Genomic DNA, 13,972 nt, shown 5'->3' with positions numbered 1-13,972 from the left:
ATAAGACCTCTAAGCAAATTTTAGCCGGTATAATGCTTGTCAAAGTGCATTGCGGTGTGACTAAATCTACAAAAAAGATGTATGTTTTTATCAAAACTTGCAATTTCCAGGCTGTCGCTGCAGCTCAGAGGTTGTTGTTCTTCTGCATAGTGAGGGGATTTTCCAAATGATAATGTACAGATAGAAGAAGAAAAATGATAATCCTGCCACTGTGCAATGGAAATATTCATGCTTGTTCTGGCAAAGTACCTCAAGTCAGCCAGACTACTGCTGGTTTTACTTCCTTTGAAGTATTTATAGTATTTGTAATATTGAAAATATCACAGATTGAAAAGATTGCCAACAGTTACAACCAGTCACAAATGACTGTTGAGTCAGTTTAGTTTTATTTTAGTTCATGTGACAATTTTCACTCAAGAGTTGAAACTTTTATGAAGAACTATTTTCATTTTAGGTAATGAATACATTTTTTTCCACTCCTAGTTTAGCGTTCATTGTTGTTAACTACAGTAGGAGGATGCTGGTTTACATTAGGTCCACAAACTGTACCCATTTACTGCTGCTACTCTGCTCTCCTTCCAGGCTTTGATGTTTTAAGTTAAAACTAAAAGGCAGTTCTAAGTGTGTAGAACCGAGTAAGAAATCAATGATTTAGAACATGAGAGTGACTATATGGAAATTCTATGGAGGAAATAACACACAGCTGATAAATTATAGAAGACTATGGACTAAGGCGGGCGTCAGCCGAGAGCCATAACTATGTTTCCATCTCAAAACTCAGCCAGACACTCCTAACACAACCAGAACTAGAGAACATTTCCTTAGCAATAGTCATAAAACAAGCACACACACACTCCGCAATGGCAAGGCCTGTAAAAGCTTTCAATGGGACTGAATGGAAGGAACGACAGCAGTCTTTCTGTACATTATCGGCCCTGCAAGACAAGATGGAAAATAAATGTGTGCTCCTCATGCTGAACATCCCCCCCATGACAGCTGAGCTACTGTCAGACTGCTAATCTATAAAACTCATTACCCTGACTATGGATCGCCTCCTCCACCTCTCCCATCCATCTCCAGACTGACGACTGCTTCTACAAACATTGGTGTCGTTCTCCAGGGAATGGTGTTGTCGTTTATGTTTGGATTCAGGCTTTCTGTTATGATGGCAGACTTTAAACTTTGAGCATGGCTGCCCACTCAGCCAAACGCTGAAGGATCTTATCTATGTCTAAATGCATTAGAGGTAAATAAGTTTAAAGTTCTGGATGTGTGCCTGCATTTAGATACAGAAGATCAAGACTGAACTTTATGACCTGTGTAGCTGTACATGTAGGGCAGCCACCTCCATGAAATCCTGTCTATACCTGCCAAAAAACTGCTTCAAGAAATAATCTACATTTGGAGAATATTCCAACTGGCAAGTACACTGGTGATGACTGAGGGCATACACTGCCCAGCCTAAAAAAAAAATAAAAAATAAAAAATAAATCACAAAAAAGTCAGCATGTAATATTTCAGTGGGCCACCTTTAGTTTTGAGAACAGGTTCCATTCCCTGCAGCATCCTTCATGCCAAACACTGATTAGGCAGTGCTGATGGGACAGGTGGACCACTGGGTAAAGTCTTCTCCAAACACATCCCAAAGATTGTCAGTGGGGTTCAGGTCTTAGATCAGGGCTGTCAAATTCATTTTCTTTCAGGGGCCACATTCAGCCCAATTTGATCTCAAGTGGGCCGGACCAGTAACATATTAACAGTGAAAAAAGTACAGTTATATTATGATCAGGTTTACATCTACAAAGTTTCCTTAAAAATCTGAATAACATGAACAACTTGAATTGTCTTAAGAAAAAAAAGTGCAATTTTAACAATATTCTGCCTCGGTTTATTAGCTTATCATTTACACATGTGCGTTACAATCGCACAAAACATTAAGTAACAGGCAGAATATTGGTCAAATTGCATTTACTTTTCTTAAGACATTTCCATTTGTTCAGGTTATTCACATTTTTTGTAAAAGTATAGTTTGGTAATGTAAACATTTTCATGTAATTTTACTTTTTTACACCAAAAAACAAAGAGAAAATTTGGGGTTGTCATTATTTACAGGTTATCATGATAATATTTTACTGGTCTGACCCACTTGAAATCTAATTGGACTGTTTGTGTCTGTATGTGGAACCTGAAATGAGATGATTTTGACACCATTGGTTGTTAATATCTTCAGTGTAATTTTTGCATTTCACAAATTCATCATTGGACCCTTTGGTGGGCCGGATTTGGCCCGAGGGCCGCATGTTTGACACCTGTGTCTTAGATGGTAGAGGTTTCTATTATTTGTACTACCTGTTGCAGTAGTCGTATATCCACAGTTAACGTTTGTATTTGTAGTAGTACTATTAACACTTTGTTGTAGTTATTGGTAATTATACTAGCTCCAGTTCTACTTTTTAACAGTTTTTATCTAGTTCAGTTTGCTGTGCATCCATGTGCCCCCTCTACTCGCGTTTCTGCCTGTTAAAAGGAAGCTTTTCCTCGCCTCTGTCACCAAGTGATTGCTCCTGGAGGATTCTGTTGGGTTCTGTAAATTAGCTTGAGAGTCTGGTTTCGATCAGTTCTACATGTAAAGTGTCATGAGATAACTTTTGTTATGATTTGGCGCTATATAAATAAAATTTGATTGACTGATGTACTCTCTGGTGGCCAATCCATATGTGAAAATGATGTCTTATGCTCCCTGACCCTCTCCATCACAAGCCTGATGAGCCTGGTGATTCACGGCATTGTAATATTTATGCTGTCTGGCAAACTGATGGCATTAGCAGCTTCAATACAAAAAGTATACACTTGTGTTTCCGGTGCTGCTGTGAGCGGCAGCCTTTCCAGCAGCTGTGTGACTTTAGTGTGCTTGTGAATTTCCCACTAGGATGAAATAAAGTATCTATATATCTATCATCTATTTATCTAGATAAGTGGGAAAATCAGCCCAAAAATAAACTGTAGAAAAAGCTACTGTGATGACACCCACATGCCATGTCGGCATTTTGGCCAGAAGTGACAATATTTCACCAAAAGGACAGAGGTGGGATGACAGGCATGTTAATGTTAAATGCTAGCTTGCTGACACAGTAAACTTAAAACATTTGTACAACAAATTAATTTAATGAGCTTGTTTATGAAGGAAAAACTAAATTTTAATTAAGATGTTAAAGTGTAACTCATCAGCGAGTGAGTTATCAATCAAAGCCTGATACTGCAGACATTTGTGCCTAAATTCTATTAATTGAGCTATAATTTAAAGCTGGACCACAAGAGTACATATTAGCGCATTCAAATAAAAAAATTACATGAGAATGAATGTGAGGAAAAAAGAATCACTGACTGTATTTTTAGATAGAAGTTTGATGGATGTTTATGTCATCCAGGGATTATACTGGTGTTATACTCAAAGACAATTTTATATTGATTTATACCTTTACATATTAAACAGGGCCTTTGCATAAGACCATGCTGAAGTTTTCATTTGGATAAACTTATTTCTGAAGGCACTTCCAACTCTTACCGTTTTTTGACATTTTAACATCAAAATTATTATTTTTACTGCAAATTATGATTTAGATATAAGCAGATTTAGGGAGACCAAAATGCTAAAATAGAAAGAAATATTTTATTTTAGATTAAGTGACACTGAACAGAGGAGGTATTGTGTAAGTCACTACATTTTTACCATTTTCTGAGCTGTATGTTTTGTTGTTAGTTTAAGTACACAGGTTTGAGTAAACACATCTAAATGTGATTTTGTGAATTTTCTTTGAAAACCAATCAAGTGGATTCAAACATCAATTCCATTATCATACCTTTATCTAAATGTCAACTTCAGAATTATCTTAAAACAAAGGCCCTGTTTACACATGGGTTTAAAAGCAAATGTGAAAGTAACTTAAAATGTAATACCAGCATAACACATGGATGCCATTAATACAGTCAATGGTTAATTTTTCTGGGAGTCATTTTCATATTTTTTTTTTTTAAATGGCATTATGACTTTCAACAAATCACAAGGCCCTGTTACATATTTATTTCATTTTCAACTCTCAGTTATTCGTCTCCATGATCACTAAATCTCTACCAGTGTCTGTCCTGAAGAAAGCACATCTGAGACAGCAGTTGATGAAAACTGTTTTTTTTTTTCATTACCTTGCAAGTTTTAGCCATACAACTATTCTGTTTCTTGTTATGATTAAATTTATGACTATCTAATCAGATTAAGTCTTTCTTTGAGTTACAATTAAAATGTGTCAACTCAGCAAACTGGCTCCAAATATGAACAAATTCTTACAATATTCCAGAAGTAAGAGCTGCAGCCCTGAGCTACATTCATATTAAACAACAGTGTAAACTGCTCATGCTGTTTCTTTCTCTATGGCTAGAGTCCTGGTCCGTTACCCACCTAGAGGTGCGACTTTCTCCGAGTGGCAGCAGAGATACCATACCATTATCCAGGGAACATCCTTAGAGAGGTGCTGCCACAGCCAGTGTGAACCATAGTCAACTCCTCGACATCAGAAACTATGTCATCCTGTCTGAAAGGCCTCTGGACTCTAGGATTTCCAGTCTCTGAATATTTTGACAGCGTGGGAGGCTAGTATGTTAGCAGAGCATTCCCTGTGCTAACCCTGACATGACTCGAGCTTTTGAGCTGGCGTTCTAGTCATGAAGCAGGTGTGTCAATCACTCTCTCTTCGGCACATACACACACAGAGACACAAAGTTAAGAGGATAAGCTGGGAGCAGGCAGATTAAAGGTAGAGTCCGGCTTCTCTGGACAAAACAGGTTCTTTCCAACCCTCTGGTCTCAATTAGTAAAATTAAGTGTGGCTAAATTTACATGACCTTTAACTTTAAATTCAGGTGTCACTATATGTTTTTGTAAAAAGGATAGGTTCATAATTTCATGAAGATAACCTAGAACAACAGTCAGGTCTCAATGGACAGTGAAAGAGGATTTGCTGTGTCAGGATTATTATCCTGAAAACAGAAACAATTAGTGGACTAAAATGAAAACAAAAACAGTTTTCAGAATACATGAATTAGCAATAGCAAAACAGTATAAAACTAGAAAAGCAGACCTCTGCCAAGGCACATCAGTGCCTAACGCCCCCCCCCCCCCCCCAAAATCACCACCAAAATTTAATCATTTTTCATCCAAATCCATCCATAACTTTTTGAGTTATCTTGCACACGGACAGACAGACAGACGAACCAACGGTGGCAAAAACATAACCTCCTTGGCGGAGGTAAGAAAAAAGAGAAGCTAAAATCATCTTATTCTCTACCACTAACTAAAACACAGTGTGTCAGCAGTGTCACAGAATAACAGTCATGTGCCCCTGTGAACAGGTAATATTAACTGTAATCATTCCTTTTACTCTTGGCCAATGAAACGTCACTGCCTAGTGTGCTTTCACTGTTAGAGGTGACAACAACATCCAATATACTTGTCGTGTGTAATAAAGGGAAATCCTGTCAAAAAAGAAGTACTATCAGGGGAAATAAAACATTATAACTTCCATTTGAGAAAATTAAAATATGTTTTTGTACCAAAAATGGACTTGATTTTGACCTTCCTAACTCTTTACTAGAGGAATGATTAAGTCAAACAAACCCCTTTTTATTGTTCATATGTTCAAGTACCTGGCTGTTGCTTTTTTAAAAAAAACTATTTGAAAAATTATCCTTTCAGTCAGTGTCTCTAGTTTAAGAGGTGTAAACAACAAGGTGATTACACAATATAATGGCAACAATTTAGTCATTATTGTCTATAGGAGTTTCACATATTCTGATTCTCTGTCCTAACCCTGATATTCTGAGGTGAAATGGTTGTGACACAGGAAATGTGTACAGAAGGCAGAGTGAAGAGGAGAGAAGCCGGGCTGAGTGCAACTGAGATGGAATTATAGAAAAGGAAAATTCAGTCAAGGATGAAGTGAGAATGAATCGAGGTGATAAGTCGAGCCTGTCAGTCATTTCCTTGGGTCTTCGCTGCCACTGATGATGATAAGTGAAGCGTACCTGCAGGTTCATGAAGCCTTATGTATAGGTTATTAAGTCCTCACAATATTCAAGGAAAAAATTCTACATGGAGTCTTCGAAATTTACCAAAGCTTTTGAGCGATATTTGCTTTTGAAGATGACGAGTCTCAACTATTAAACTAAACCAGCAAAGGGAACTGGGCTATGATCCCAACCAAGACACTATTCTTACAGTTTCCCCTTTCATACTTTCGATTCTTTTTTTCTACCCACTTTTGACATGCTCTTGATGCAAACTTCTCCTACGTGTCATCTTGATAGATTGAGTATTGTGTTTTAAAATAGATTTTATTACATTTTGCCATTAATGACAGAAGTACAACAGCACTTCTGACAGACTTTAGCTTCTATAATGCTCTTCTCATGTGAAAATTGATTGCAAAATTTTTTCTGCAAGTTTATGAGTGGTGTAAAGCTACTGGCAACACACACGTTATGTTTCATTGAGAGTAACAAAAGCATTATACAGTAGTTAACCAGTAGTACGTTTTTCCACTGATTTTTATCACATTCCTCCGGTCAGTTAGATGAACAGGTTATTCACTGCTAAAAATGTGCATCCCCATTGTTGTGAGGTTGCACATAGTGTATTCCCAACTACCAATGCAATACAATTATGACTCAATTCAAAATGATGCTGTTCAGTTCAACAGAATTACACAGATTTCAAAAGCTTAGTAAGGTTTTTCTGCTTCTTAATAAGTAGACCCCAAATAATAAGATACGTAAAAGAAGAAAAAAAAATTCCTTCCTACATTTGTTTCTCTACTACTGTAGCTTAGTATCTTATTCACACTGTGTCTCCTCGACTTCTGAAAAAAACTTTTGTCCCTTTCACAAACTTTTCCATAACTCAAAAAAAAAAGAAAACTTTTAAGCCTCAGTGGCAGCCTAAAGCTTTGCGTCCTCCCACATGACTTGGCAAGAAGCGTTCACTGACAGCAGCAGAGATGAGAGCATGCTGGATAAATAGTTTAGAGAGGAGGAACCAGTCTACAGGAAAATATTAAATCACTGGTCACAAAATAAAAGAATAATGGTTTAATTTAACTAAAAAGAATAAATAAATCCTTTTTGTAGATGCAAAGATGTTAGAAAAAACAAATTCATCTTGAGTTCACTCCAAGATGAGTCCAAAGCACATTTTTTTAGCTGAGGCACACATACCTGCATCAGTTACTCTGATTACATTAATTGTCTTGAGTATAAATATGACTCACAGTGTGTGACGCCTGCCAAGGTTTGGTAGAAAGTTGGTGTGTCGCTGTCGTCTGTAAGCGTGACACACACTCCTCCGGACAGAAGCCATCTTGACAGCGTGAAGGCCTCCTTGTTCTGCAGCAGCCAGGTCCTGAAGCGCTCATAGTTAACCTTGTCACCCTGTCAAGATACACACCCCAAATTAGTTTGTTGCTAGGCCTACAGCCTGGGGAAGAAAGAAAGGACAAAAAAAAAACAGCTTTCAGGAAGTGAACGTCACTGAAAACCTCTGGGATATAGAATAACAGAATCGAATAAATCTTTATTGTCACTGTTAGAGGAACAATGAGAATCGGTGTGTCAGCTCTGTTCTGTTTAGCAGCAGTGCAAACAAAAGACTGTACATAAAAACTATCGCACAAAATTAAACTGAAAAATACTGACAATTTACAAAACTACAAAGAAGTACAAAAATATACAAAACGACAACTCTCTTCCACGGAAAGAAGAAATGTATACAACATATAAGGATATATATACAAGGTAATAAAATATAAGGTAAATTTCAAACAAGATGCCTGAGTACGAGTATTCCACCGAGGGGTGAGTACTGTATTGTCTGACTGATCAAGAAGAAGATGGAAGTGGAAGTTAACAAGTCATCCATCAAAACCAAAATGGTTCAGCTTCTAATGGTTCAGTGTTGTTAATGAAATTTTGAAAGGAAAAGTTTAATATCACATGTTTAATTCATGAACTGATTCCTTTATATGTCTATACCATGACAAATGTGACTGAACAGAAGGGAGAGTGAGTCCGATCATCTCCAGGTTCATCTGTCATCGATCAGCTGAAGGACCAGGAGGCTCTGTGGATGCGGCCCATGGATGGATTACAGACCTGTTGTCAGGATAAATCCCTGGTCCTTCCTGATTGTCACGTTACATCTTACTCTTCCTTCTGCACTGCCCAGCGCTTATTAAAATCATCCTCAGTGTGAACAAACTAATCACGTTATCCTCTAGCTACTTCAAAAGCAGCAGAATCTCATCTACTATTAAACAGAAATTAAACAAACTGAATAAATGATTTACATTCCTCTATTCATCTGTTTTCCATACACCATTTCCTTAAGTATGAATATCACATTTCAGCAATGCAGGCATTTATGGCATCATAATGCAAAAATGTTCACGTATAACAAGAAAGTTTTCACATTATAGCGTGAAACTTTTTTTGTTGTGTTAAGATACTGATCAATTTTTACGTTTCCGACATGGCAGCAATACGGCTCAGTATACCTATAAAAACTGATACATCAAGTCTTTTCCAGAGCTGTAAATATGTGTTTGACATCAAACTATCACACTGAGGTTGAAGTGCTGAAATGATAAGAGTTTTGTCAAAAATATTGGATAAACTATAGAGGACTTACAACCATTTTTATAATTACATCCATAATTGAAGGCGCTTAAATGTTACTCGCACTCTAATTTTCAAGTTATCTTATCTTATCTAATCTACATTCAGCCAGACTTTTTCAAAATGACAGGGCTTGTATTATTTATTAGTCCAACAATATAACACAAATTTTGTCCATTTGATTGGGACATGTATCAAGAAAGCACTACAGCTGCTATAAATAGAAAAATGATAGGTGTAATTAATAAAAAGTTGTTGAGAAACTGTATGCACCCACACATTGTTACCAATTCCACATAAGGTTAGATATTTTTTAAGCACACAGCTTCTCAAAATGAGTGACAAGTGTTGAAGCTGGAATCTTACTCAAGGACAAGGGACAGAGGAAAACACACTCTTCTGCATCTCAAGGTGAATACTGCACCCAGCTGATAGAAAAGCTGTCAATCTAATACCAGTTCCACATTTGAACATGTCCAAGCTGTGACCCCCATAGAAGAAGAAAAGAGAAGGGGAAAAAGTAGTTTCAGGGTAGCACAAACAGGCATGCAGAATGGGAAGTCAGTGAATGTTAAATGTTAAAACTCCCATTGCAGACACATCCCTGTGATTACAAGTGGACAGGCCGCCTACTGCCACTGCACAGAGGTGGAGGGATGCATCTCCTTGACTAAATACGACAAATCCACCTTCTGTTTCCAAACCACACATTCCAGCTATTTCTGGAACTATACACTTCGTGTTTATTCTTGATGTTTATTTTAAGTAGAGGTTGTTCTAGGTAGCTTAGATAATGAAAAAGTACTGGTAGCAATCTAAATGAGATCTTAACCAGTGTTAATTTCCTCCACAGTTTTTGAAAATAGTTGAGCTAGCATATTGAAACAGTCAATAATAACAAACATGGTAATAACAGAGGAGGTATTATGAATGTTGATATTGAGAATGTTAGTCGCTTTTCGCCAAATTCTGCCATTTCTGGAAATAATCTCAACACTGTCCCTGCAATTTCCAGTGGTACTGCTCTGCAAGCAGACAAATACACATACAATGAACACAGAGGACGGACAGAATGTGCCATCCGTATACATATGTGTATTTAACATTGAGCATAAATGGGCCTCTAATCCTCAAGAGGGTCACAGGGATGTTGGAGCCTATCCGGGCTACCAATGGGTGACAGCGGACAACCATTCACTCTTACATCTACACATAAAGGCGATACAGATTTATCAATTAACCTATTATTGTGCATGTCTTCAGACAGTGACATGCTGCAGAGGTGCAGTGTTTAACATTCATCTCACAGCAAGAAGGTCCTGGGTTCGATTCCAGCATTGGCTGTAAGGATGTAATGATATGAAAATTTCATATCACCGTTATTGTGACCCAAATTAACACTGTTATCATTATTATCGCGATATTGTTGAAATTGTGCTCAAAATGTTCAAAAACTACTTAAACACACACTGAAATAATTTAACCAAGTTGTATTTTGAAAAATAAATAAACTAATTAATTATTTAATTAATTAAATAATAGCCACAATGTACTTTCTGTTGGCAGAAACATTAAAATATTAACATGTAAACAATCAAATATACAAATGTGCATTAAACATGTCACCTTATGGCCACTGTTTGACCATTTTCCATATCAAGTTTGAATTGTTTGAGTTTCTTTTTCAGAGATGGACAGATAGATAGATAGATAGCACCTGGAGTCCTGCTGCTTCTCCGGGAAAGGAGCAGTACCATTAGTTTTCAAAGTGCGATAATCAAACACAGTTATCATGATAATTAGAATTGAAACGGTAATACTAACCGCCAAGAATTTTACCTCGGTTTATCGTTATACCGGTAATCGTTACATCCCTAATTGGCTGGCACAGGCTTTGCCCTCTTTGTGGGTTCTCTGGCTTCTTCCTGAAATATTATTTTAATCTAGATAGTAGAATTCTTAAGTTTAATCACATATTAGTATCAGCATTAGTCAGTATTAGGATTTCTTTGTTTCACTCATCAGTCATAAAGTTCTTAGGACAGGTCACATCTTGGTCACATACTATACTGACAGATTTAGGATTACAGGACTTGAGTTTACCTTGGGCACACTTTTGAATACACATGCTCACAGACAATCATAAATAACAAGAGGTAAACTGTTAATATGGGGTTTTACATGGAGTTGAGGAATTACACCTGCTTGACTTCAGAGTCCGATGACACCAGTCCATTTTCTGTGACCCAACCCACCTAGCACAAGGGGGTCAGCCCATAGTTTGAAGATCAGGTTACAAGGATGATAAAAGTGATGTGCATTGGAATGTCTGGGTTCATTTCCCTGCTTGTGGTGTGGATCCTCAGCTGAGTTACATTTTGTTTGTGATCAGATCAAGTCAATAATTAAATTTATAAAAATGAGACCAAAAAGAATCCGGACTTATTCTTGGAGCTTCCAACAAAAGAACACGTTAACATTCCTACCATTTAAAGATTCTTTGTTTGGAAGCAAAATATTTAGGAAGCCTAGGTGAGTAGATATGGACTGAAAGCATTAAAATTTTAGTGGACGATCCCTTTAAGGGTCATATATCCCACTGACGTTTTCAAATAATGATAGCGATACACTGAGCCAGTTATACTGTATTAATGTTATCTGATGGTGTGGGAGCAGCCTGGGGTTACTGTGTAATGTGTTTTTTTTTTTTTCAGTGTTGTTTGTGGTGGGATGTGATCTGCAAAGTGCTTTTGTATTATAACAATAACACTCTGTAATGCCAAACTCTGTTATCGTCTCTGTAGCGTTGGCTCCATCTGGGCAACTCGTAACAATAGCCGTTTTATGAGCATGTGACAAACTCCTTCTAATGATGTGAAAACGCTGAGCTATAACGCAGAGGAGTGAATGTGGGTAATTTAAGTCTAGAATGTACTGTTATTCTGCAAACATTTCACTGGTGTGTGTGAAGAGGCTGACCTCAGTGAAGCACTTCCTGAGGGAGGATGGGACTTCTCCATCCAGGACCTGCAGAACGGCTTCCATATCTTCCCTGGCGGCATATCCGCTCGGCTCGTTGGCAAACAGGCTGAAGAGGTCTGTGAACACGCGCACACACACACATACATTATCAGAAGTCACTTTAGCTTTATCACACGAAAGCAGGCGTCTGGATGCAACAGAGGCTCAACAGCAAAAGCCGAGACCTCCTGCAACACATCAGCCACAAGAATCAGAATACAGAAGGGGCATTGGTTTCATACCTACATTTTTTTTGTCCACCTAAATTTTTCAGTAAAAAAAATAAATACAGTTGAAATGTGCGAGACATTGTTTACATTCTCATACAGTTTCTTAAACTATTAGTCATTTCCATTCTTTCTGATATTTAAAAGGTTCAGTGTGTAAGATGTATTAGAATTAATGGTGATCTGATTACTGAAATTGAATATAATTAATGAATACAATATGGTTGTGCATTCAGTGCCTTAGAATGAGCCATTTTTCTACACAGAGGGAGTGGGTTGGATTACTACTACTACTACTACTACTACTACCGCTAATAATAATAATAATTGTGGTGGAAAAATTGACTTGATTGACTTCTCAATAAATCCATTTATTTATTTTAACTCTAACTTTCTCTCCTCCTCTTTGTGTATGGGTTATCAGTTGAACATTTCCACAACATAATAATAATAATAATAATAATAATAATAATAATAATAATAATAATAATAATAATAATAATAATAAAGATTTACAGTCCTAACAAGACACTCTTGGTGAAGTTCCATAGAGAAATAACTACTTCTAATTAATTTCATTACACAGACAGTAAAGTGAATGTAACAGCAGCTTGAATGGAAGTAAAGGGACAAATATTTCAGAATGTGCTGGTGGAAATGTGGCCTTGTGGAAAGCATGAGATGAAGCTCCCATGCCTCACATCATATGAAGCAATCTCAAGTATGACACACAGCCTCGCAACTAACATCCCAAGTGTCCTATGATACCAATTCTCTTTCAAGTTGTACCCCTTCAAAAATTCTGATGGTTGACTTCATGGATGGAAAGCAGAAAGCACTGTTTCTTAGCAAGAGTTTCACTGTGAATTTGAGTCATTTTTAACTGCAGTTGAGGCATTACACAGATGTGATGATGCCATTATTGTTACAAAATAGATACATTACTTTACCAATGTAGAAAGCAAGTTTACCTTTCTTGTAGTTTGCCAAAACATTTGCCACACTATGCTCTTTGTCCTTTAGGACATCTGACAAAGGTTGCTATATGTGTCTAACCTTTAGATGTGGAGTCAACAAGGCAATCAGTGAAGTGGCTATCACAGTAACTTTGGCTTTTGTTCCCTTATTCTGTTAAAGTTGCAATAAAACCAGTAGCCATACTGTACTAATGTGATAACTGTGTTTTAAGTCAAATTATCATCCCAGTTCATTAGATACACAGCCTGGCAAAAAAGGCCTCACCTGGATTTTCTGCAAAGACCTCTGATCCTTCCAATTGGATAATTACTGAAATAATCGTTTCAGCTTCAACAAGTTCTTTAACCCTAACTGACACAGTGAGTAGCTTCTCTTTTCTGAACCATCAGTTTGATAGAGAGAATAAAGACTGGGCTGTGGAGCGTTCTTTTCAAGCTTATCAAAATTATGCCGCAGTGATTGTGTGCCAAAATCAAATCCAACAGCACAGGACATCTTTTTTTTGGCCAGGCTACATATGTTGGTTATGAAGAGTTTGAATAAGTTGAAGGCACGGTACACCTGATCAGGATGACCCCTCCTCTGCATCATTTTGACCTACCAAAAACCTTTTTTTATTGAGGATCACAAATAAAAAGATCTGACGATTTGAAACCTTATGGTACAACGTTGCAGCTGTTTGAATGGAAGTAGCAACTAACAATTCCCCTTGTTACTGAATCTTAAACCTTAGCTTGCTTGTTTTCCCTACTTGAAATTTAGGCAGCACAATTAGAGGTATAAGTTAAGTTGTGATAATTAGAGACAACATTACAATTTTAATTTGAGTCTGTTTTCTCAGTTACTAAGGAACATACAGTTTACTGACTAAACTGTGTATGTTTTCCAACTGAAACATACAAACTTAAATATTAGACAAATGCGAGACTCAATACAAACACTCGTTACACTTGATGCTGAAGACATAGACACAGTCTGAAACATTTAACATTGGGAGGTATGAAAACAACTACATCTGTCTCAGCATC

At 37.1% G+C, this 13,972-nt stretch overlaps 1 protein-coding gene across 10 annotated transcripts in view; it reads right to left on the bottom strand.

The window, feature by feature from the left end:
* The window catches only part of usp32 (ubiquitin specific peptidase 32), a 93,631-nt gene that overhangs the window by 37,561 nt on the left and 42,098 nt on the right, over positions 1–13,972 (bottom strand). For all 10 annotated transcript variants that reach the window (XM_030152186.1, XM_030152188.1, XM_030152187.1 and 7 more), the window contains exons 4-5: positions 11,698–11,816; positions 7,317–7,476 (exon numbers count right to left, since the gene is read on the bottom strand). In XM_030152186.1, coding sequence (XP_030008046.1) covers positions 7,317–7,476; positions 11,698–11,816 — 279 coding nt within the window. The remainder of the gene's footprint in view (positions 1–7,316; positions 7,477–11,697; positions 11,817–13,972) is intronic.

Source organism: Sphaeramia orbicularis, chromosome 13, assembly GCF_902148855.1.
Source record: "Sphaeramia orbicularis chromosome 13, fSphaOr1.1, whole genome shotgun sequence".
Classification (NCBI taxonomy): domain Eukaryota; kingdom Metazoa; phylum Chordata; class Actinopteri; order Kurtiformes; family Apogonidae; genus Sphaeramia; species Sphaeramia orbicularis.
The sequence above is the reverse complement of the archived record's forward strand: the minus strand, read 5'-3'. Positions and strand labels throughout refer to the sequence as shown.